We start from the raw sequence: 26092 nt of genomic DNA, 5'->3' as shown, positions 1-26092 counted from the left end.
GTACATCGCCAAATCTCTACGTCTTAAAATTGCAACGTCCCCAAATCAGTGCATCCCCAAATTTGCTAGATCCCCAAATAGTTACATCCCCAAATTTGCTACGTTCCAAATTTCCTTCGTCTCCAAATCGCTACGTCCCGAAATCGCTACATTCCCAAATCGCTAAGTCCCGAAATTGCTATATCCCCAAATCTCTACATCCCCGAATCTCTACGTCTTAAAATTGCAAAGTCCCAAAATTGTTATGTCCCCAAATCGGTGCATCCCCAAATTTGCTAGATCCCCAAATAGTTACATCCCCAAATTTGTTACGTTCCAAATTTCCTACGTCCCCAAATTGCTATATCCCCAAATTGCTGCGTCCCCAAATTGTAACGTCCCAAAATTGTTATGTCCCCAAATCGGTGCATCCCCAAATAGTTACATCCCCAAATTTGCTACGTTCCAAATTTCCTACGTCCCCAAATTGCTATATCCCCAAATTTCCTACGTCCTATGAGAATCTTGCTCTTGCTTTTTAATGATTTCAGAGTTATGACACGATATGACTTCAATATTTTGACGTATCATATGTTGCATAAAGAACACAGAAGAAGAAAATAATTTGTTCATTGCTCTTAAATAGCTTGAAAATGAAAGGACTAATAAATGATCAAGTTTACTGCAATTTGCATACCAACAAATCGAAACAAAAACTTCGTGGAATCAACGCGTACATTTGAAAATAAAAGGCCTGCCAAAGCCATTATACGCCAACCGCGTAAAATGCAGGTAAAACAAAAACATCGTCAAACATATTCAGACCTGTAAAATCTCTCCTTAACCTAAATTTCCAAGAAACGTCCAGCGAAGTGTCATTAAAAAGAGTAAATTAACAGTGCAATAAATCGTAAGGATGTACCGTTAAACAGTTCCTATGGTGCAATGAAAAAATTCTCGTAATGATCGTGGTATCCCCGTAACTCCGTTACTATGCAAATCTCAAGGATCCTGCGTCCGGATGAGTCAATTTTCTTTATAATCTGCGGCTGTCTGCTCACGAACGTGGCGTGGAAGCTTCTCCACGCCTCATCGAACTTTCTGAGCCCGCTATCGATCCTTGAGACGACAAATTCCAGCTCCGAATCCAGCGAGGATCAAGCAAACACCAGAAACGTCCCGTGGTATTCGGGAAATCAATTTTTGCCGAGCAATCCTGACGAGAACGAGTGTAATTGCGCCGATTTTGTCCCGTAAGCTCGTTCGCACGCGTGGCTACCTCGTAATTGAATTTAATTGATTGTATCGCTTCGATTGCACGAAACGCTGATGAATTTTCGTCCTGGAATCCGTTACTTTACCTCGGGGCGATAAAATGCAATTAAAGCGTCACTCGGCCAATCGATCACGTAAGATCGATGCATTTCATCGATTTCTGAGACATTTGCGTTTGTGGAATACCATGATGAATTAAGTCGTTCTGGATTTGGGTGTTTGTCAATTTAAGGATTTGGGACACGATTTAATTGGAGATATTTTTTTTATATTTTACCTTTTGATGAATTTTTTTTTATACTTGTGGAATGTGTGGTATTCTTTATCAAAAATATATTCTTTATATTCTTTATGTATGTGTTCAAAAATTTTAATACCGGGCTTGTAAGAGAAAAATTTCTTTATGAACAATTATTATTGTAATTATTAATAGTAACAATTATTAGTAGCAATAACAGTAAAAATAGTAGTCAAATTATTAGTATGATTATGATAGTCAAATTTTTAGTAGAATTGCAAAAAAATAGTAATAATTATTATGTACTTTTATTTATGTAAAATTAAGACATATCAGTATACCTTTCAAATTAACTAGCCTTCAATAAATTTAAAATTTACATAGTCTTCGTAATTGAATTCTAACAAAACATAACATAAAATTACATACAGGATAAAAGTCAAATTTTTAGTAGAATTGCAAAAAATAGTAATAATTATTATGTACTTTTATTTATGTAAAATTAAGACATATCAGTATACCTTTCAAATTAACTAACCCTCCATAAATTTAAAATTTACATAGTCTTCGAAATTGAATTCTAACAAAACATAACATAAAATTACATACAGGATAAAAGTCAAATTTTTAGTAGAATTGCAAAAAATAGTAATAATTATTATGTACTTTTATTTATGTAAAATTAAGACATATCAGTATACCTTTCAAATTAACTAACCTTCCATAAATTTAAAATTTGCATAGTCTTCGACATTGAATTCTACCAAAACATAACATAAAATTACATACAGGATAAAAGTCAAATTTTTAGTAGAATTGCAAAAAATAGTAATAATTATTATGTACTTTTATTTATGTAAAATTAAGACATATCAGTATACCTTTCAAATTAACTAACCCTCCATAAATTTAAAATTTACATAGTCTTCGAAATTGAATTCTAACAAAACATAACATAAAATTACATACAGGATAAAAGTCAAATTTTTAGTAGAATTGCAAAAAATAGTAATAATTATTATGTACTTTTATTTATGTAAAATTAAGACATATCAGTATACCTTTCAAATTAACTAACCTTCCATAAATTTAAAATTTGCATAGTCTTCGACATTGAATTCTACCAAAACATAACATAAAATTACATACAGGATAAAAGTCAAATTTTTAGTAGAATTGCAAAAAATAGTAATAATTATTATGTACTTTTATTTATGTAAAATTAAGACATATCAGTATACCTTTCAAATTAACTAGCCTTCCATAAATTTAAAATTCACATAGTCTTCGAAATTGAATTCTACCAAAACATACAACATAAAATTACATACAGGATAAAAGTATTCGTACACTTGATATAGAAATAAAAAGAACAATATTTTCTATATAATTAAGTATATATAGAAATATATGAGAACATATGCAATAACAAATTGAATTCATTTTCAGAACTGATGAGTCACCGCCTAGGCCAGAAAACGCATTAATCAGCGACTTGAAATTCATCGTCCGCCTCCTAGAAAAAATCCTCAAAGCGATCCTAAAAGCAACAGAAAAGTTGCTGCTAACAATCCTGCTAAACATCTACAAGAGTCTCCACAAATACTGTGATGTTTCAAAGCAAATAGAGACGGTCGAGAGTCTAAGAAATTTCCTGAGCGAATCGAGAGTCGGACTTAACCTCAAAATGAACAACTCAAGCGATCAATCAGAGGACATTAAAGAAACACTAAATAAGCAACCATCGATCAGCACGGGTTCAGCAAACAAAATATCGTTCCAGGAATACTTGAGCAAGTTTCTGTCGAAGGATATCGATCAATCAGAAGAGAAGTTCAATAACGAGGGAACCACGAAGAAAAACAACGTCGAGGCCGCAAGAAATCAGCGCGAAAAATGCTCAGAGGACATGTGCGATCGTAAAAACGACGACGTAACATGGAACGACAACGATCTACCTTCTCATAAATTTGGATCACGTACGGAGACTGCGAGATGTAATGCGGATGATAATTCAGGGAGTTCGGACATGAAAATCAAGGGAAACGCCGAAAGCTTGCTTATCCGTTCGCTGGCAGAAATGTTTCTAGCTTCGATTTTGCGGAACAGCAACGTATTTAGGGCACAGATCGAGGAGATAAACGAGTGTTCGATGAAAGAAGAAAAGAAAGCGAGTGACGTGTCTTTGGATGACGAAAGTCGCTCGAAGAATCTGGCTGTCAAGTTCGAGAGACATTTAACGCTCGCGGAGGAAAGTGATAAAATATGCTCCGAGGTGCAGGACGATTATCCGGGAAAACAGTCTGGAATGCTCCCAGAAAAAGAAGCGAACTTGCTGGAAGAAGAAGCTGTAATGCATTCGAATAAGGAGGTCACGCAATGTCGAGCTGAAGAGTTAGAAGAAGGCGCTGAAGTTGGACCGCCTCCAAATGAGAGTCCCACGAAAGATTCGCGCGAATCTGAGGTCGCGGGACTTTCGGATTCGTAAGTTGATGGACTGTGCGGATAATTTTGCTTTTTCTATATTCTTTTTTTTGGTATTTATTAAATAAAAGCTTCGCTCGCCTTCGGCTCGCTCGCTCAATAATATATTTATTTATTAATAATGACAATTATTGATACAACGTAGGTTTTTATGGGGTGACATTTTCAAATTGAATTGTTTTCAAATTTCTATTTCTTCAAATACCAAGATCCTGAAATTTGCAAGTTTTCAATTTCCTATGTCACCTCAAATTCTTATCTCCTCAACTTTGCAAGTCTCCAATTCCCAACGTCTTCAAATACCATAATCCTCAATTTCCCACGTCCCCAAATATCTAGATCCCGAAATTCCCATCTCCCCAAATTTGTAAGTCCTCAATTTTCTACGCCTCCAAATACCGAAATCCCCAAATTCCCATCTTCCCAAATGTCTACACCTCCAAATACTGAAATCCCCAAATTCCCATCTGCCCAAATTTGCAAGTCCCCAATTTTCCACGCCTCCAAATTACACGAATCCCCAAATTTCCATCTCCCCAAATTTGCAAGTCCCCAATTTTCCACGCCTTCAAATTACCCAAATCCCCAAATTTGCAACTCCCCAATTTTCCACGCCTCCAAATACCGAAATCCCGAAATTCCTACCTCCCCAAATTTGCAAGTCTCCAATTTTCCACGCCTCCAAATACCGAAATTCCTACCTCCCCAAATTTGCAAGTCCCCAATTTTCCATGCCTCCAAATTACCCAAATTCCCAAATTTGCAAGCCTCTCAAAATCTTCACAAATTCCCAAAATTTTCAAAAATTCCCAAAATCCTGAGAATCCCCAAAAATAAATGAATAAAAGGTCTCCTCGAATACTACACTGTACAGAAGAAAAAAAAAATTGTGCTTGACTGTACAGTCTAAAATCAGTTAGGTATTTTGCATGTGTCATTTAACGCTTTCTAGCCCGGCTGTTTGACCAAATAACAAGTTTGCGACGTGTGTGATTTGTTGGAAGGGAAAAGGAGAACGAAACGTTAAAATGTCTCTGACAGCAGCAATTAAATTTCTAAAAACTCTTCACTTTCACTCGTCACGTGTGTCATTACACAGTCGATGGTCTTTGTAATGAAAGTTCAAATTTGTAGACCAGCGAGCGATCACGGTAGAGAGGAGGAAGACTTGAACGCCATTGTTCGGCGAATGATAATCGTTGAACTGAAGAAACATCGTAAGAAAGAGAAAATTGTACTGAAAAGGGCTCACTCGGATACGGAAACCGTGATACCGAGAAAGAAGCAAAACGCGAAAAGCAGGTACCGTTGTATTTTGTAAAAATTTGTTGTCTAAACTTTCACAATTCTTCAATTCTTCAATTCTTCAATTCTTCAATTCTTCAATTCTTCAATTCTTCAATTCTTCAATTATTCCATTATTCCATTATTCAATTATTCAATTATTCCATTATTCAATTCTTTAATTCTTTAATTCTTCAATTCATAAATTCTTCAATTCTCCAATTTTTCATTTTTTTATTTTCCAATCTTATAATTTTACAGTTTTCCATTTTCCCAGTTCTTCTAACCTTGACTGACCATATTTCTAAACTTTCACATTCTTAAGTCCCAAAATTACCACGTTTCTTAATTCATGAATTAAAAGTATCTATATTCCTATTTTTGAATAAGATATCGCACATATTACTCATATCAAAATTATGTGTAACACATTTCATGTAATAAACTTGTTATATGTTATATATCTTACTAGCTAAACCTAGTAGACGTTGTCCTGCCTGTGCATATTCATTGACCTCCGTATATAAAAATGAATCTGTACGTAATCTAGAATCTATAATTCGTTGTAGAAAGATGTTGAAAAATGAAAGATAGCTTGTACCGATGGATTTCATTGTTTGTGTCGGTATAAGTTGATGATATACATTTTTTATTAAGAATTCGCTCTGTAATTGAACTAACTTAAAGTCCATTTTTTGTAGGATTATCAACAACCACCTCAGGTACACACCCACCAAATTATGTCTGTCTATGATTATTATGTACCGAATTATTTAATTTTTATTGGTTTGCCACGCCCCCTTTTGGCCCGCCCATTTTTTATATACCTAAAAACCTTCTCCATGGAAAAATACATATATGCCAACTTTCACCGTGATTAAACGGTGTCGAAGTCTATTAATTTCGTACAAACTTGCATTTTTATATGTATAGATTTATTATTGCATTTATAACAATGCTAGTTAAAATGATAATTTTTACACACCTCGTTTTAAAGATTATTATTTTATTTATCAAGCATGTTTTTAGTAGACACACATAACTGTTTCAGAACAGGTCTGTTCAACCTCAAAGGCCGCACGTTCTTCCGAGATTTACTGGAACTGGAAGAAAGTTTACGAAAAAACAGTGAAGAATCATGCGACTCCAGTAAAATCAATTTCGATGAAGGAGTAATGAGTCAAGGTGAAATTAGTTCTAGAAACGATGTTAATACTTCCGTGGCTACCGATTGCACCCACGCTCCTCAAACTTCTGTGGGAACAGTCTGTGAGATTAATTCGAAAATCAAACTGAAGAGGAAAATGGATCTTCCTTGTTTGATGAACATCGAGATCGAAGAAAGAGCTACAGATTTTGAAAAGTAAGTCATTCAAAAATCAGTTTATACATTTAATATACATTTCAAAGTTTAATTGATAAATATTCGATTTATAATGTTTGATGGTTTATAATGCTATTTGCTTTAAGAGTTAATTAATAAATATTCAGTTTATAAATTTACTATAAATTGATGTCAAGGTTGAAATTCTCAGTTTATAAATTTACTATATTTTTAATTTATAAACCAGTTCTTGCTTCATAAATTTTTCATTAGTAAAATACAGAACTTTTACATTTAAAATAAATTTAAAATTCAAATTTATTATTTTTTTAAGTCAATAAATATTCAGTTCACACACTTACTATAAATTTACTTTAAAGTTTAATTAATAAGTGCTCAGTTTATAAATTTACTATAATTTTAATTTATAAACCAGTTCTCACAAATTTTTCTTTAATAAATTAAAGAGCTTCTAAATTTAAAATAAATTTAAAATTCAAATTTATTATCCTTTCTCATTAACAAATATTCAGTTTATACATTTACTACAAATTTACTGTAAAAGCAAATATATAAACCTTCAGTTGATATTACTTCATCCATTTTTAGATAAAATTTTACTTTCACGAAATAAAAAGGTTCTATAAAAACCTGAGCATAGATACAAAACCTTATAAAAAAAACTGCGACGTTTTTTATCCAAAATCAAGATCGATGAACCTAGAAAAATAATTGAATTAAACGAGAAATATCACCGTGTTATCAACAATTTATCAAAATGCAGAATCTCATTAAAACTGCGGATGACACTAGGGCTCCCTATTAAAACGGCACCGAATCATTCTTCACCATTAAATTCGTAATAAGAACCGGCAAGCCAGCGTCCAAATCCATCAATCATTCATAATAGACCGAATTCGAATCATTCAGAAAAATTATTCCGATTGTTTCAGAATTTCAGAGGCGATGCTGCCAAAAGAGGAGTGTAAATCTACGCAGACGGAACACGTTTACGTGATTCGCTCAGTCAGAAGCTGTCCACTTCGTAAACGACGAGTCGCATTGCAGTTGCAGTTGCATCTCTTAACAGATCGTGAACCATATTTCTCCACGATCGTTTATGCCAATCGAGATTTATCGAGATTTATCTACAGGAAAGCCTCCGACGATCTCATTTACGAAAAGGGTAAAGGTAGCCGGAGTCCCAGTTACGTACCTGCTCCGGAAAGGTTCCGATGGAAATACTTAATGCCTAATAAAGTTCAATGAGAAAATTGATGGGTTATAAAATTGTATATGAAATTTTTTCTCCTGTCAAAATTGTGTTGTTAAATCTTTGTGCATGCAGGATAGGTACCAGAAAATTATTTGTCAAATAAATCATTTTTTGAACGGAAAATTGATTTAATTATTGGAATATTTCATTGAATTTTTGATTAAGTACACCTCATAATTGTTTAAGTACAATTTAAGTAAGTATAATTTATTTTGTTTAAAATTGCATAAATTTTGTGCTAAATGAAGGGCTCATTTTAAAGGGGAATCTTCAAAGAATATGACCATATTTTTTTTAATGTAAACCCTTTACGCTCCTCATTGAAAAAAACGCGAAAAAAGAATTTGTTTAAATTTTGCAACATTTCATAACAAATTTATGGAATTAAAAAAAATATTTCAAAATAGCCTAATCCTTTATGAATAAAACAAAAAAAATTAAGCTAAATCGGTTTAGTAGTTTCTGAGAAAAAAATTCATAAGCGAAGCCTATTTTCGCAAAAATGGGCAAAAATTGCAAACTTTGAAGGCTTGTTCCTTAACAAATTCGAAACCGGCAAAATGATGACTTAAACCCCTCCTAATTCCACGTGAACTACAATATATTTTGATCAGAGCAAAATCTAAGAAATAGTAATTTTAAAAATTAATTTGACCCATTCGTGAAAGTCGACTTCATGTTCGATTTACTGTTACGCACACCGTTTGCTCAAGACGAGTAAATATGAAGAAAGTACGTTCCGCGAAAATTAACGCAATTATTGTCGAACTGTTTAAATAGAATTTAAAGTGGCATAGGTGACACACACTTGTGTGGTCCTTTGTTTGAAAAACGAGCTTTCGAACGTCGTCGTTTTGAAGAAGAAGGATGGAACAGTTGTTGAATAAACAGTGCCAGGAGCTAGTGCAAACTTTAAAAAGTAGTATATCTTGGTCACCGTACGTGACGAGTGGACTAAGTAATTGTAAACAGAGGTTAAGCATTATGCGAGATACGCTGGAGGCACGTCTCACATGTTATGACACCAACTGCTTAATAAATGTCAAAGATAAATTTATTGACATATAACTTTGTGTGGAATTAACGGATATTATGCTAATGAATTGCTTGTAATGGGGAAATGGGACAGTTAGGAATTAGTATGTGAAGTTTTGAAATTTTGGGACGCTTGGGACGATCTTGAGATTTATGGATTTTTAGATTTTTATGTTTCAAGATACAAAAGATCTAATACTCAAAAGCTCCATAATTATATTGAAATTTTAAGATTTCGAGGATTTTAAAATTCTAGGATTTTAAAATTTCGATTTCCAAAATTTGGAATTCTAAAATTCCGAATTCCAAAATGCCAAATTTCAAGATATGGAATTCCAAAATTTAGAATTCCAAGATTTGGAATTCCAAAATTCCGAGTCCCAAGATTTAGAATTCCAAAATTCCAAATTCCAAGATATGGAATTCCAAAATTTAGAAATCCAAGATTTGGAATTCCAAAATTCCGAATTCTAAGATTTAGAATTCCAAAATTCCAAATTCCAAGATATGGAATTCCAAAATTTAGAATTCCATGGTTTGGAATTCCAAAATTCCAAATTCCAAGATTTGGAATTCTAAAATTCCGAATTCCATGATTTAGAATTCCAAAATTCCAAATTCCAAGATATGGAATTCCAGAATTTAGAATTCCATGGTTTGGAATTCCAAAATTCCAAATTTCAAGATTTGGAATTCTAAAATTCCGAATTCCAAGATTTGGAATTCCAAAATTCCAAATTCCAAGATATGGAATTCCAAAATTTAGAATTCCATGGTTTGGAATTCCAAAATTCCAAATTCCAAGATATGGAATTCCAAAATTTAGAATTCCATGGTTTGGAATTCCAAAATTCCAAATTCCAAGATATGGAATTCCAAAATTTAGAATTCCATGGTTTGGAATTCCAAAATTCCAAATTTCAAAATTTGGAATTCCAAAATTCCGAGTCCCAAAATTTGGAATTCTAAAATTCCGAATTCCAAAGCTTGGAATTCCAAATTTCCAAATTCCCAACCTTCCAAAATTCCGAATTCTAATATTTTGAACTCCAAAGTTCTGAATTCTGAGATTCTGAAATTCTGAAGTTCCAAATTTCCAAATTCCCAAATTCCCAAATCCCCGAATCCCAAAATTCCGAATTTCCAAAATTCCAAAATTCTTACACTTGAGACTTCAACAAATAAAAAAGTCCAAGAACACCTAGATATAAAATCTAAAAATTCTTGTATTTCTAAATTAACCCCCAAGTTCCCAAAATAAATCAGTAAAAAAAGTCCAGATTTCTAAATTTCCGAATTTGTAACTCGTCTTTACAAACATAAATCATCGATGAATCATCCACCTGTTAATTAGTCTGCCGCCATACTAATCGAACAACAAACAAACGATTAATTTCATATTTAATAGATAATGATCAATCACGATGATCTATAAACGTTTACCATTTTTCTCTACGTTGAGAGTTATTCAGTCGTTTGCTTTCGCGTGTCTCATTTAAATTCTGCGCTAATTAAACTGGAGTCTCGTTAGTTTCACGAATGGTTGGCATAGCTGGACTGCAGAATCGAGACTAGTTTCTAATGGGTGGACATTAATGGAAGGATCGTTGCATTAAATCCAGCGTTACATCTCCGATGGCGTGTCGACGTCGAAGAGGCGACCTTTTTCGTTCGATGCTGTAATTCAGACTGGTTTAATTTATGCAGATGAACCTCGAACACTCGATAACGCTGGTCGGTGAATATGAAACGGGATTTATGGCGAAATTAATTGAATGATAGGATTAAATTGATTTGGAACGATGCTATGTTGTTTAAATAGAGTGAAATATGTTTAACTCTCGCCAAACAGGTTTGATCGATCAGCTATGACAGAAATATTACTGTAATATTTAATTCTGTCTATTGGATTTAATATGAGAGTATAGGTATTTGATTATTTAGGGATTACTTATATTTAAATTAGAAATAAAATAGAAAAATAAATTGGGGATTGTGAGCTGCCTAAGACAGATTCCTTAATTTGAGTTGACATACATTTTTACAAAAATTTACAAGGATTGGCCATGTCAAGAAAATATTACTACGGTTAAAATAACGTCTGAAAGTCAGAAATATCTTGCGACCATGAAGGCTATTCCTCGCTGCTTTCCCCGGCGTATCCCTGGAAAAGGCCAAAAAATCCGGAAGGTGGGATGCAAGGGATGAAAAAGGCGGGAAGGATAAGGAGGTAAAAGGGGACTTTCATTCAAAGGCAAATTACCGTCGGCTCCATTTCCATTTTACGAACAATGCACAATGAACCGCGCCGGAAATAAGAACGGGCTTTCCTCCATTCATGCGTATGTACCCCTCTTCGTTCTTCGCCGTCTCCGTTTCTTTTCTTTCTTTCTTTTTTTCGTCGCGATCAGAAGCACTTACTGGTCCGCCAGGAGAGAATCAGGTTTCCGAGATGATAGAGACAATTGTCTTGCACTTTGCGCGATCCTCTACGGAAGTTCATTTTGCGAATGCGCTACGAAGCACAAGCTACGAGCAACTTGAACTCTTTTGTGCGATTCTTGCTGCTTTCTCAGGGAAATTAATTTCTCAGGGAAGGGTCTGAGCGAAGGGCAAATGAAGGAGGAACTGCGGAAGGTATTACTTGTCCTTCGTTAATATTGTACCTTCGAGGCTCTCTATTACGTGAAATTGCGTGAATTAACCCTTGCGAGACAATGTACTTCCGTTCGGATTCTTGCGAACAATTTGTACATGAGAAACTTTCTTAATTGGGGTTGCTTTAGTTAATTTGCTCTTAATTCTTGATGGACAGTGATGAAAGTCTCAGGTGGATAATAAAACAGGTTCAACTTTAGTTCCACATTTTTATATTACTTTTAAATTAAATTTAACGTTTCTTTCAATCCCTTAGTGCATACCATTGTCAACATTAACACTTTAGCGGTGGCTCACATAACGTGTGTGTCTAATTCCATGCTAATTTCATGAACGTAATTATAATTATAACGTTAATTTATGAGCTTTGAACGTTATTGGTTACATGACTGGCTATTATGGAAACCTTTCTATTCATTATGCCACTGGCCTACCTGTGATGATTTGGATGTTTCGTGCGAGGTTAAATAACTGTTTCCTGCTCGCAAAAATTGCAGAACCAATTTCTGTTGTATGACGTTCATAACAGTATACTGTAGATTTATTACACTTAATTATTTTACACTCAAAGGCTTTTTTGATGTTCCAAGATGTCAAGCTTAAAACTTCTTAGTTAACACTTTAGTGGCCGCTCACACATGTGTTGGCCGGGCCGTTAGCGTCCGCTCACACATGTGTGTGATGCTACCGCGCGAGTTATTGGGCGATAGCACACTCTCTATGTGACGAATTACGAATGTAAACAAGTGTGGATATCGCTATTGGCTTCGTATTTCACCGCTACGTCTTTGATCCTAGGTAATTATTGTTTTATTGCTTGTTTTTAATTTTAGATTTTACACTACACTGGTGTACCACGTAAATTATGGAGCAAATACCGGCGGCTCTACGTTGGTGTCGTACCCAAAGCCACCGTATTTTGCAAATTAAATTGTTTGCATATTATTAAATTTGTTATTAAATTGTTGCTTTTTGATTTATGTGCATGTTTGCACATGTTGAATTATTTCGTGAATTCACATCAAGTTTGTTAAAATTAATTCTTCAAAAATGTTGCCGGGCTCTGGTGACGTTTGACTGCGTAGACGTGCGGCCATTAAAGTGTTAAGATTGCTGAATTCTTTCAAGGTTTCATTACTATTATTTATTATTTGCCATCCAGTTATACATATAATCATCTGTATTCATCATATGTGAAATTATCGTTATTATTAATATTAATCTGTGGCTAGCACAAATATCAATTTACTACTAAACAAATATATTCAGTGCGGCCATTGTATTAAGAATCTTAAATTCCTTACCTTTACTTTTTCTATAAATAATTCATCTAAATTTGCAACAACAATCGAAACCACCATAAATTTCTAAAAAAACGACCGATGTAAGTACACCTTGATCAAACACGATCAATCGCAGCGGAAGCAGTAAAATCACAGTATAAAAGAATCGACTAAAAGAAACGAAGAACACAATTATTTTTCACGTTGCGAAAGAAAGAAAAGCCCTGACGACGGCGAAAATTCTTCGCCTGTTGACCGACCATGAGCGATGTCTTCCCAAGTCGTAAGCTCTCCTGGCAGCTTTCCGATCTGAAATTGCCCGACAGTTTTCCATCTTCCTCTCTCTCTTTAAGAGAGAGAAAAAAGTACGAAATAAATACGAAGGTTCCTTCCGCCCTCTACGCATCGGAGAAACAAAGCAAAAACTTTCCATCGAGATCTAATCGTTGCTAATACGTACTCTGCCAAAAATTGCGTTCCCCTCGCTGGATCATTCTTCCAGTTAATCGTCGAACGTCCTTGGCAAGCTTCCGATCTTCGTTTCTCGTCGGGTTCCTATTTTACTCTTTTTCGTCGGGGGGAAAAAAACGGGGAGGAACTCGTAACAGCTTCTTTCCATCTTCGTTTGAGTCCGCTGTTTTTCAGCCTACGATACTCTCCTCTTATTTCTTCGGCAACCATCCCGTTCCGTACAGACTGCTCTTTTTTCTTACTTTCTTTCTTTCTTCTTTATCGAGAGCAGCAAGGGCAAACGCGACTTTCAAGGACAGAGAGATTAAAGCTGAAATGAAGGGTTGATATTGCGGGGGATGATTGATCACGCGGCTTGTACATATTTCAGGGTTAGTTTGGATGTTGTGTAAGATTTCTTTGGATAAGAGGACTTCTTGCATCTGAAATCTGAACACTTTGTAATTTCTCAATTTGTTGGTTTCCCAAATTTCAAGTATCTAGTCTTTAAGTTGTCGAGATTTCGAGATATCGAATTATTGTGCTTTCTAGTTTTTATGTTTTGAAGCTTTACAGTTCTAAATTTTCCGAGTTTTCAATTCTTCAATTTCTTAATACATCAATTTTTTAATTCTTCAATTTTTCAATTTTTGGAATCTTCAATTTTTCAATTTTTCGAGTTTTCAATTCTTCAATTTCTTAATACATCAATTTTTCAATTTTTCAATGTTTCAATTTTTGGAATCTTCAATTTTTCAATTTTTCAATTTTTCGAATTTTCAATTCTTCAGTTTCTTAATACATCAATTTTTTAATTCTTCAATTTTTCAATTTTTGGTATCTTCAATTTTTCAATTTCTCGAATTTTCAATTCTTCAATTCTTCAATTCTTCCATTTTTCAATTCTTCAATTCTTCAATTCTTCAATTCTTCAATTCTTCAATTCTTCAATTCTTCAAATTTCCAGTTCTTCAAGCTTTCACACATTGAAGTCTTCAATTAACCAATTTGTCAATTTTTTTTCAATTTGACAATTATTTAATCTTTTTATTTTTTTCTCAAGTGTCTTGCAGCTTTCAATTTTTCCTGTTTACAAGTTTTCATGATTTTTGTTGCCATATGTATATAATTTCAAGTGACTTTCGCAGTCAGTTTCAGAAATTCTTTTTCCTGATTTGAGGTAATATAACAAGAACCAGCTCCATTATAGTGCATATTCCGAATTTTAGAAATTTCTTCGAAAATCCAGCGCAATCTTCATTTGCCCGTAATTTCTGACCGAAAAATCGGTCAATGACGAGCAGGTGGAGGAACTGATGTGTTATTAAGCTCGTTTCCATTGCTGGCGTGCAAAGTTTCGACTCGTGTTCCATTTTCTCGGACGTTTCCCAGCAACGCGACACGACGACCGCGACAATTGGTCTATCTTATGAAGCTTTCAAGGGAATTTCCAACGTGCCGTGAAGCTCCTCTTAAGTGCACCAAGATTCCACGCTGTTCCAACTTCTATTACGTATACGACTCCAAGCGTGACTATGCGAAAGAACCCTTATACTTTCGATCTGTGACGATAATGTAATCATAAGTGTGATGGGATTGCCGGTTTCATTACAATCGTTTCTTTTACGATCATTGACTTCCATAAATGATTTTATCGTTTCTTCATGCGACTTGCGGGTAGGAACATATGTCACATATGAATTTCATATAATATGTGTATACTTACACTGCGTACTTATTATATAATGTATTTTATATGAAATCTTGATATGTGTGAATTTCATATACATATGAAATGATATAAATGAAATAATAATTTCATATGAAGTATGTATGTATGTGAATATGTATGTGATATGTGAGTTCAAATATAATATTCATTTGAATGTAATATGTGAATGCATAATGTGTGAAATTCATATGATACATGAGCATAATATGTGAATTCAAATATAACATGTGAAATTAATATGTGATCCAAATATAACATGTGAATATGTGGACTCAAATATAAATATAAATAAAATTGACATAATATACAAATTATGTAAAATTGACATAACATTTGTATACATAAAATATATATAACATATGAACATATGTGCATAACATATGGATTTCAACAATTATTAGAATTTTAATTAAAAGCTGATACTTTCATCAGAAACTGATTTAAACTTGACAGTTCAACAGTTTGAAACTCAACAGTTCATTTAAAATAAATGTCCAAACCTAATTCAAACAGACATTCTCTCCTCTATTTCAAATTGAACGAAAATTACGATGTAATTGTAAATTAAGATTGGTACTAAGTAAAGTAGAACTTTGCAGCCATTTACAACTCAGAATTATCTCCGCATTGTCTCTGATAAATTGCAAGCTTCATCGCGAAAGACCGAAAACTAGATTTCCTGTTGTCCAGGTTCTGAAGCAGCTCGCAGGTTACAAGGTAATTGAAAACGCTTTTACCAGAAATCGTCGATAGGAAAAGAGGTTTCGTGGGATCGAATCGTCGTAATTTCGCTGTTCCGCAGCTGGGTTCAACCATGTACCAGAATCGTTTTCATTTAACGACCGGTCGTTTTAGGATTTCGAAGTGTCGCGGAACGACGTTAACTCTCCTACCCTTTTCGTATTTATACGAGGTTCCACTCGCTCCTAACGAGATCGACAAGTCGTGAAAAAGCCGACTGAAAATCGCCCTCGACGCGAAGGATTACAGTCTCAAACGCAGCTCCTTGTAGCTCTCCGGTTCGATTTAATTGAGCCTTTTATACTGGCTGCTAAACCCCTTTCAAAGATAGTAAATCTAAGATGGATTATTTGCTTCTTTTCTGGATTTTTCGTAACTTTGTTTTTCAACAAATTATTAATATACACATCTGAAGATGTTACCTAAAAGTTCACACAACTAATGTTCCTCACATATGATCCTCCATCATATGAACCCTTAAATAATTTCGAAAAGAGTGCCATTTTTAGAAGTTACCTAAAAGTGCCCACAATTAATGTTCCTTACATATGATCCTCCATCATATGAACCCTTAAATAATTTCGAAAAGAGTGCCATTTTTAGAAGTTACCTAAAAGTGCCCACAATTAATGTTCCTCACATATGATCCTCCATCATATGAACCCTTAAATAATTTCGAAAAGAGTGCCATTGAAGAAGTTACTTTAAAGCTTCCACAACTAATGTTCCTCACACATGATCCTCCACCATATGAAGCTTTAAATAATTTCGTAAAGAGTGCCATTGAAGAAGTTACTTAAAAGCTTCCACAACTAATGTTCCTCACACATGATCCTCCATCATATAAACCTTTAAATAATTTCGTAAAGAGTGCCATAAAAGATGTTACCTAAAAGTTCCCACAACATGATCCTCCGTCATTTGCACCCTTAAATAATTTTAAAAAGCGTTCCATCAAGGGTATATTTTACACTTTGCCAATTTACTAAACAGTTTTACCTAGACAAGGTGCACAGCTTATTTAACAGATAGCCAGAACACCGTGGCGAAAGAATTAGAAGCTCGACAAACTTGTCTGGAAGCTTCAGAAACGCGAGCTCGTTCTATGGCAAACCTTTGAGAAACTCAGTCGCAAAGTCAACGCCAGCAGACGTTCTCGTGATTTTCTTATTGCCGGTAACAATTTCTTCGGCGACGTTGATCTAACAACGAGACGGTATCGCTACGGTGCGCTGCGAGAGGTAGCTTTGTCGGAGCTCAAGCTATTTGCCCAGTCCCCTTGTACCCTGAAACGAGAGGGTGGCAGACGAAGGGGTGAGTTTGAAAGGAAGTCGAATTTCATTATAGAAGAGGGAGAGACATGTGTTTCCTATCTTTCGCGAGACCGCGGGGCTGAACAATAGGGGAAATTTGACGGCGGGGTGAAATGGAAGAAAATGAAAGAAAAATGAAAAACTTTGGAAAAGAGCCGGGGAAAACAAGGGAGCAGCCAAGTTTCGCGGATAAGAAATGCACCGTGTAACGCTGAATTCGACGAGAATTTTCGCGAATTATTCGAGCGAACATTTCTTCTTGCAGCTGAAAACTTAACAAGTTAAAACCCTCAGGGGGATGAACACCTTTTTGGAAACTGCACGCAGGAGATTTTGCTGCTTATCCTTAAATGGAATGTGGTAGAAAATCTTATTGTTGGGTTTTCTAAATTAAAAAATTCTCAAATCCCAAAGTCTGTGAATGTTGAATCCCAAAGTCACTAAATCTTTATTCCAAGGTCCTGAAGTCCCTAATCAGAAATCCAATAGTTTGCAAAATTACAAAGCCTCAACCCCGAAGTCTGCAAGTCCCAAAATCCTCAAATCCCAAGTTTCTGAATCTCAAATCACAAAGTCACTCTCTAATCTCAAACTTACGATTCACCAGCGTAGTCAACCCTGTCGAATGTCAAACGTGAATTAAAAGTTGATCGACATCGGTTGAGCGTCTTTCTAATCGCAAAATAGCAATTACCTTATCGAAGGACGTTCGATAAACCCAGAATCGTGTCGATGTCTCGAAGAAACTCGATATCCCGATCCGAGCGAAATACACGGTGCAATTTCATAGCCGCAGAGTTCCGGAGGATTGTTAGCGGAACACGTTCGATCGGGTCCTCGCTGAATGCGTGCTCATGCGAGAGAACAAAATACGATCGAAAATGCTCTTTCGTGCAGGTAATCGACAATTTGGAAATATCGAGGAGAAATAGGACTGCGAACTGGCCGGTGCTCGTTAGCGACTTGAAAATAAAACAAAAACGAGAGAGAGAGAGAGGACACGGTTGAATGGAGGGCATCGTGCGTCCAGCCAAATGTAAATATCTGCTCCTGCGTTGCTGGATTCACCATCCACGGTTTTGTTTCCGGAATAATAAACGATTAAAATCCCTGACGTGTCGCGAAACTGATTATAATTAGCCCGATGCGAGGAAATTTCGAACCAGGTCACAAGACGATTTTTCACGTTCGCGTTGTTCGATTTCTCTGAGATGTGACGCTTTGCAATCTGATGAGATGAATTCGTGAATGAAAAGAGTAATATTTTCTATATTATTAAATATATTTAATTATATATAGCTGTATATTAAACATTACACTTACAGCAAATGATCCAAAACCGAAGGCAACATCATATAGTAACTTGAAATGACTTGAAATTCACGAGACAGTAAGAAATCGCCGGGACAAAAGTATTTGTACACTTAATTATTGCTACAATTATTTTAGCAGGAATTTTATAAATATTTTGTATGATAACCCTTCCGGCGAATCACTTCACGTAATCGGGCATTGACAACGCCAAACTTTTAACGAAGTCAGGTTCTATATTACACCATTCTCTTTTTAATATTTCTTTCAAGTGTTCTTTCGACGTTATATCACTTAGCTCATTTTTTTCTAGTTCCCATACATGTTCCATAGGATTTAAGTCCAGCAATTGTGGAGGAGTTGCTAACCTGTGGGGAGTATTGGTATTAACCACTGACGCACTATGCAGGCTGTATGTTTTGCGTCACAGTCTTGCTAAAAATAAAATTCATCTAATTCATTCTAATTCATCTGCACTATTTTGTAAATTTTCTTTTAAAATATTTAAATATAAATGTTTATCCATTATTTTATCTATTATTACTAAATTGCCGCCTCCAGAAGCAGCAATACATCCCCACACCTTCACACTTCCACCTCCGTGTTTCGTCGTCGGTTGCATATTTTTGAAATGCAATTCAGTATTAACTTTCCGCCATACTTTTTTACTACCGACTCAAAAATATTAAATTTTGACTCGTCGGAAAATACTACGTTTTTCCAGAAGTCGTCGCTAGCATTTACTGTTCTGCAAATTCTATTTTCTTCTAAGTTGTTCTTTTTATTTCTATATTTCAAGTGTACGAATACTTTTGTCACTATAATAAGAAGTTAATACTGTTTTTGTACTTCAAGGCAGAAATCATAATTTCCAACTATATATTTCTATTCTTCAATTATTAGTAAATTTCAGTTTAAGTGCCTCCAAAAGTTATAATTTTTACAGGAGTGTTTCTTGAAGAAAAATGAAAGAATATCGAAGCTTAAAGTTTCTTGAAACATCTAGCAGACACAGGTGCTTAGATAAATGTCGTTTTTCATAAGAGCAAAGTGTTCCCGATGTCACGTCCAAGAAAGTCAGAAAATTTAGGAAGAATTGGGAAGAACCATACTTTATCATTTCCCGTTGGCCAACAATTGAACTTCTTACAAATCAGTTGCAGAAATGCGATAACTGCTATAAATCATCAACGTTGTTCTCAGCTGTTACAGCCAGTTTTTATCGAAATACCTGACGAACGAAAACGGTATAAGAAATAAATTATTTCATCCAACGTGTAACGATATGAAAGCGATAATTATCGCGTTATCATTTCCGATTCCTTTTACACCGTTGCGAAATTTTATCGCGGTGAATGTTTAATATTTTTGCGATTAATTTCGTTACGAATTAATTCGGTGAAATGTAAAACCTCGTATTGAAACAAATTTTCGATGATAATATTCAAAGTGTTTATTGATGATTTTAAAGTCACGTATATATTTTTAGAAACAAAAATATGTTTCCACGCAAAAATAAATGTAATTAAAAAAAAAGAATAAAATATGTATATATTTATTATATTACATTACATACATGTATGTATACATGTATGTATTAATAAATGTTTTTATAAACGCTTAGATTTGTATATCCCTAGATTTCTAAACTGTAAGAAAAATTTAAATTGCAAGTTAAAAAATTGTATAATATGATTCCTTGAATATTTTGAAACTTGACAACTCGAAAGACTGAGGAATTAAAAATATGCAATTAAAGGAAACTGAGGAATTGAAGATTTACAAAATAATGAAATAGGAAAACTGAAGAATTGGGAAATTGATGAATTGAAAAGTGAGAAAATTTAAAATTTAAAACTCAAATACTTAAAGAATTGTAAGGTTGTAAACTCAAGAACTTGAAAACTCGAAAAATTGAAAAATGTAAGAGTCGAGGAATTGAAACATTGTACATTTGTATAATTGTAGAATTTTAGAATTGTAGAATTGCAGAGTTGAAGAATTGAAAAATTGAAGAAGTGTAGAATTGAAAAATTAAAACATTGAAAAATCGAGAAATCGAGAAATCGAAAAATCGAGAAATCGAAAAATCGAAAAATCGAAAAATCGAAAAATCGAAAAATCGAAAAATGAATTAATTGGAGAATTGAAAACTCTGAAACTCGAATAATGGAAAATTAAAAAATGTTAAGAATTGAAATATTGAAAATCTGAGCACTTCATGAAAGGACAACAATTTCAAATTTTGAGAGCAGTAAAATTTCAGAAGTTTCGCACGTAAACATTTCGAGATTTATCCCTAAACCATAAACGTAACAAAAGGAAGCTTTTGTCTCTCGATGATAGGAAAGTATTTAAGCGAAACATTTGACGGAAGCGATTGATACCGTGAATTCTTTCTACGATTCTTTCCACGGGCCGAAACTTTTCTTTACGGTTCACCCAGCAATTATCTAAAGTTACCTCGGTCAGAGCTTTCATTCTTATTCGCAGATATTTCGTAGCTTGAACTTTTCTCTGTACAATGATCCCACTGGTGACCTCCTTTCGTTTATTGCTCGCATCGCAAATCGACAGAGCAGAGAGTTCGCGAAAGTTTCATTGAAACCGTCGGTTTGGCCTTTCCTCGAATACCATGCGATACCGAACGAACAATGTCCATTCTGTCTTCGAACAGGACGATAATAAATTGCAAGCTTCCAGCATCGAAATCATCCAACCTTCTGTTTGAATAAAAATCAATCCCATTCACCGAGCTTCATTTTTTATTCGAACCTGACTACTGCTATTACCAACAATTTCTCTTTTGCATATTTTTAATTAAAACGTCCCGATATTTCACGACCGATGACGTTCTATCAGACTGATGGATGAGGAATTGAAATTGCAAGTGCAACGTTTTGTGACCGATGTATTTACTGCACTTTAAACTACAATTTCGCACTCCATATAAAAATAATTGCAATTGCATTTTGTAACTGACATAAAATTAATTGTAGTTCAATTTACAATTGCATTATGCGATTTATATGGAAATAATTGTAATTGCATTTTGTAGTTGATGCAGTGGCAATCGCATTTGAAACTGCAGTTAAATTTTGTACATAATACAAGAATAATTACAGTTGATGCAAAATTAATTGCACTTCAATCCACAATTGCATTTTGCAATTTATATGAAAATAATTTCAATTGCATTTTGTAGTTCATGCAGTGGCAATTGCATTTGCAACTGCAGTTAAATATTGTACATAGCACAAGAATAATTGCAACTGCATATTGCAACTGATGCAAAAATAATTGCACTTCAATCCAGAATTGCATTTTACAGTTTATATAAAAGTAAGTGCAACTGCATTTTGTAATTGATGCAGTGGCAATCGCATTTGAAACTGCAGTTAAATTTTGTACATAATACAAGAATAATTACAGTTGATGCAAAATTAATTGCACTTCAATCCACAATTGCATTTTGCAATTTATATGAAAATAATTTCAATTGCATTTTGTAGTTCATGCAGTGGCAATTGCATTTGCAACTGCAGTTAAATTTCGCACATAACACAAAAATAATTGCATCTGATGCAAAATTAGTTGCATTTAAATTTACAATTGCATGTTGCAATTTATATAAAAATAATTGCAATTGCATTTTGTAGCTGTTGCAGTGGCAACTGCATTCGCAACTGCAGTTAAATATTGCACATAATACAAGAATAATTGCAACTGCATATTGCAACTGATGCAAAATTAATTATAATAAATGAAATTTAAGTAAACAGAATTTTAAATTAGAAATGACAAATAATACAAGTTACTCTTACATCACTTCATTCCACGTCAAATCGATCACTTTTCGACCTCACCATCTGCGATTTTGGTCTAATCAAAGTATGTCGTAGTCCATGTGAAATTAGGGGCGGTTTAAGTCATCATTTTACCAATTTCGAATTTGTTAACAAGTCTTCAAAGTTTACAATTTTTGCCCATTTTTGCGAAAATAGGCTTCGCTTACGAATTTTTTTCTCAGAAACTACTCAACCGATTTACCTAAATTTTTTTTGTTTCATTCATAAAGGATTGCGCCATTTTAAAATATTTTTTTTAATCCCGTCAATTTGTTATGAAATGTTGCAAAATTTAAACAAATTCTTTTTTTGCGTTTTTTCAATGAGGGGCGTAAGGGGTTTAAATTTAAAAAAAATATAGTCATATTCTTTGAAGCTTCCCCTTTAAAATGAGCCCATCAGAACGATGGAGACTCGAAAACTGACGTCACTATAAGCTGGAAAAGTCGCGGGGTATCTCCGTTTTAGTTTGGCGAATCGCGCACTTAGCTTGCTTTAGGACCAATGGTATAAAACATCATAATAATTTCAGCATCGAATGACCCTACTAAACCTACTAATAAACCTGATGAAACAATCTAATGCAAGCACAAATAAAAATACATTTCATCATTTCAAACAATGAACGTAATCCTTAATAAGAATTCCACGAAAAGATGACGCTGATAAGATCATCAAAATGTGACGTGTAAGAGAATCCGTGCTAAATTAGTCATCGTTCGCTACAGATTGTCCAGATTGCTAATTACACGATCAAAGATGTGGAACAGGTAGGACGATATGCACCGGTGGGAAAATTCGCGATATCCCCGCGTCGTTCACATTTGCATACAATGCAGCGCGATGCATCGGACAGACAATGGCAGCCAGGGCAATTTTTTCTTCTTTTTTCTTTCTGTTCGAACGAGTCGAGAAGGGAGGGCGGATCAACGTGTTCGTAGTGGCATAACGTAAATCATATCTTGGAATAGATTCGAAACCCCCATGGTGGACCATCGTAAGCGCCAGAATGAATCCAATCTGAAATCTTATCTGAACGAAGTCACGAGACCAATTTTGAAACGTAATTACCTCACGTACTGCCTCTTTGCTGCCATTTTTCATTTGTGCTTGTTATGTCTCTGACGTATCGATGTCTCAATTTGGTATACATGTTGTGATTGATTAAGTGCTTCATTTTGGAGAGAATCTGATCAATTCTAGTAAAGATTTGAATTTTTACAATTTTGGGATTTGGAGGAAATGTTTTGTGGATGTCTCGTGTACAATTAATTTTAGTTACATTTTTAAAATATGGAAAAATAAAAATTTCAAAACTCCAAGTTCCAAAAATTGCTATTCCAAAATTAGAAATTTCAAAACTCCGAATTCCAAAATTTTTAATCCCGATATTTGGAATTCCAAATTTACGAATTCCAAGATTTGAAATTCCAAAATACAGAATTCCGTGATTTGGAATTCCAAAACTCCAAATTCCAAGATTGGGAATTCCAAAGCTCCGAATTCCAAAATTCCAAATTTCAAGATTCGGGATTCCAAAATTCCGAATCCCAAGATTTAGAATTCTAAAATTCCGAACCCCAAAATTTGGAATTCTAAGATTTGAAATTCCAGAATTTGGAATTCCAAAATTTAGAATACCATGATTTGGAATTCCAAAGCTCCGAATTCCAAAATTAGAAATTTCAAGATTTTGAATTCCAAAACTCCAAATTCCACGATTGGGAATTCCAAAGCTCCGAATTCTAAAATTCCAAACTTCAAGATTTGGAATTCTGAGATTTGAAATTCCAGAAATTGAAATTCCAAAATTTAGAATACCATGATTTGGAATTCCAAAGCTCCAAATTCCACGATTGGGAATTCCAAAGACCCGAATTCTCAAATTCCAAATTCCAAGATTTGAAATTTCAAAATTAGGAATTCCAAAATTTAGAATTCCATGATTTGGAATACCAAAACTCCAAATTCCAAGGTTGGGAATTCCAAAGCTCCGAATTCCAAAATTCCAAATTTCAAGATTTGGAATTCCAAAGCTCTGAGTTCATAAAGTCCAAATTTCAAAATGTGGAATTCCAAAATTCCGAATCCCAAGATTTGGAATTCCAAAACTCTAAATTCTAAGATTGGGAATTCCAAAACTCCAAATTCCAAAATTCCAAATTTCAAAATTTGGAATTCCAAAGCTCTGTATTCCAAAATTCCAAATTTCAAAATTTGGAATTCCATGATTTGGAATTCCGAAACTCCAAATTCCAAGATTTGGAATTCCAAAATTCCGAGTCCCAAGATTTGAAATTCCAATATTCCAAATTCTAAAGCTTGAAATTCCAACATTCCGCATCCCAAAATATGTAATTTCAAAATTCCAAAGCTCAAAAATTCCAAGTTTGCAAATCAATAAATTTCCAAAATTCTAAATTTCAAATTCGTAAGTCCTCAAATTGCAAATTTCCCAAAATCCGATAACTGTCCCATTAAAATCCAGCAAAGCCCCGAATTCCCAATCTTCCAAAATCCTGAAACTACGTCGAATTCCCCAAACGCAAAAATCCGCGAACTCAGCATTATTCATCGAAAAGACTAATTCGTTCCGGCATCGAATATTTTTTGAATCATGTATCTCGGCGAAACAAATTGAAATTCCCAAAACAATCAGTGAAACCGTTCAATACAAATCATTGACAGCAAACAGAGTTAATTCGAAACAAGCCTCAGGTGGCAATAAATTTTCAATTCCCGATTTCCATTCGCAATCAAACAACCTCGGTTTACATTGGCATGCGATAGCGATCGGCAGATTGGGACGATGAGAATGCGGAACTGACTAATTTTTATTCCAACAAAAAGCTTAATCGACGTGTGCCGGATGGCCCAATAAAATCGCAATCAGGGCCGTTCGGTAATCATTGCGATTGCGATTCGTTTGTTAAACGAATTTGGAAAGAGAATACGGGGACCAATTGTCCCACCGTTGCTCACGTTAAATACGCCGGCTAATTACCAATTAAGCGTCGTACACAAAGCTCCGTGGCGCAAGGCAGATGTTACAGTTTCCACGATCGATTCGTTTACTTTGTATGCGCATAAATTACACAGGTGGGGGAAAAACCGTTATTCACAGATCCTACCGTTTCGTCGATCGACGACTTCGATTCTCTTTTCCTTCGTGCTAGAGAACGTGTCGAATCTACGATCCGCGTCGAGTTCCAAACGGATTTCCACAGATCGAGAATGCTTACTCGATAATGCTCTTTTCTACCAGGCTATTGCATACCTGATCACGGATTTCGAAACGTCGAAACGTCTAAGGTGATTTAGACGACTACATCTCACTGTTTTATGACTCGCAGATTTATACTTTTTCATTTTGTTCTTTTATTTGATTCTTTGCTGTTATTAGAACTTAAAGAGGAAAAATTTTACAGTTTTTAATATTCATTTTTTTTGTAAAAATTAATTATGTAATGAAAAATATTTTAGAATGGTTTTTTCACCTTCTTCTATTTATAATATTAATGTCAGACGTTGTTATCATTTATTTTAAAGAATATAAAAAAATAAAATTGTGAATGCTTATTTGATCAAACCAAAATCAACTTATACCATTGTACAGCAAGGTTATGTATTCTGCAATTCTTGATTTTTACAATTTTTGTGGGAGTTAATTATTTAATAAAAAATATGTTGAATTGTACTTTTGACTTTCTTCTATATGTACTGTTAGTAAACATGTAGCAAGAATGTACAGAAAATATATTTAGGAATATTTGATGACATCTGTGTCAACTCACCCCACTGTAGAGCAAGGTTATGTATTCTGCAATTCTTGATTTTTACAATTTTTCTGAGAGTTAATTA

General features: G+C 34.3%; 2 protein-coding genes across 6 annotated transcripts in view; one reads left to right on the top strand and one right to left on the bottom strand.

The window, feature by feature from the left end:
* The window catches only part of LOC100881717 (uncharacterized), a 221415-nt gene that overhangs the window by 104247 nt on the left and 91076 nt on the right, over window positions 1–26092 (bottom strand). The window lies entirely within an intron of this gene.
* LOC143264077 (uncharacterized) lies at window positions 765–7977 on the top strand. The gene is made up of 5 exons (XM_076529565.1): window positions 765–1232; window positions 2942–3976; window positions 5111–5278; window positions 6312–6623; window positions 7538–7977. Exons 1-5 carry the CDS (start codon window positions 973–975, stop codon window positions 7851–7853), a joined length of 2091 nt encoding a protein of 696 aa, XP_076385680.1. The 5' UTR covers window positions 765–972; the 3' UTR covers window positions 7854–7977.

This window comes from Megachile rotundata, chromosome 3, assembly GCF_050947335.1.
Source record: "Megachile rotundata isolate GNS110a chromosome 3, iyMegRotu1, whole genome shotgun sequence".
Taxonomy (NCBI): domain Eukaryota; kingdom Metazoa; phylum Arthropoda; class Insecta; order Hymenoptera; family Megachilidae; genus Megachile; species Megachile rotundata.
The sequence above is the reverse complement of the archived record's forward strand: the minus strand, read 5'-3'. Positions and strand labels throughout refer to the sequence as shown.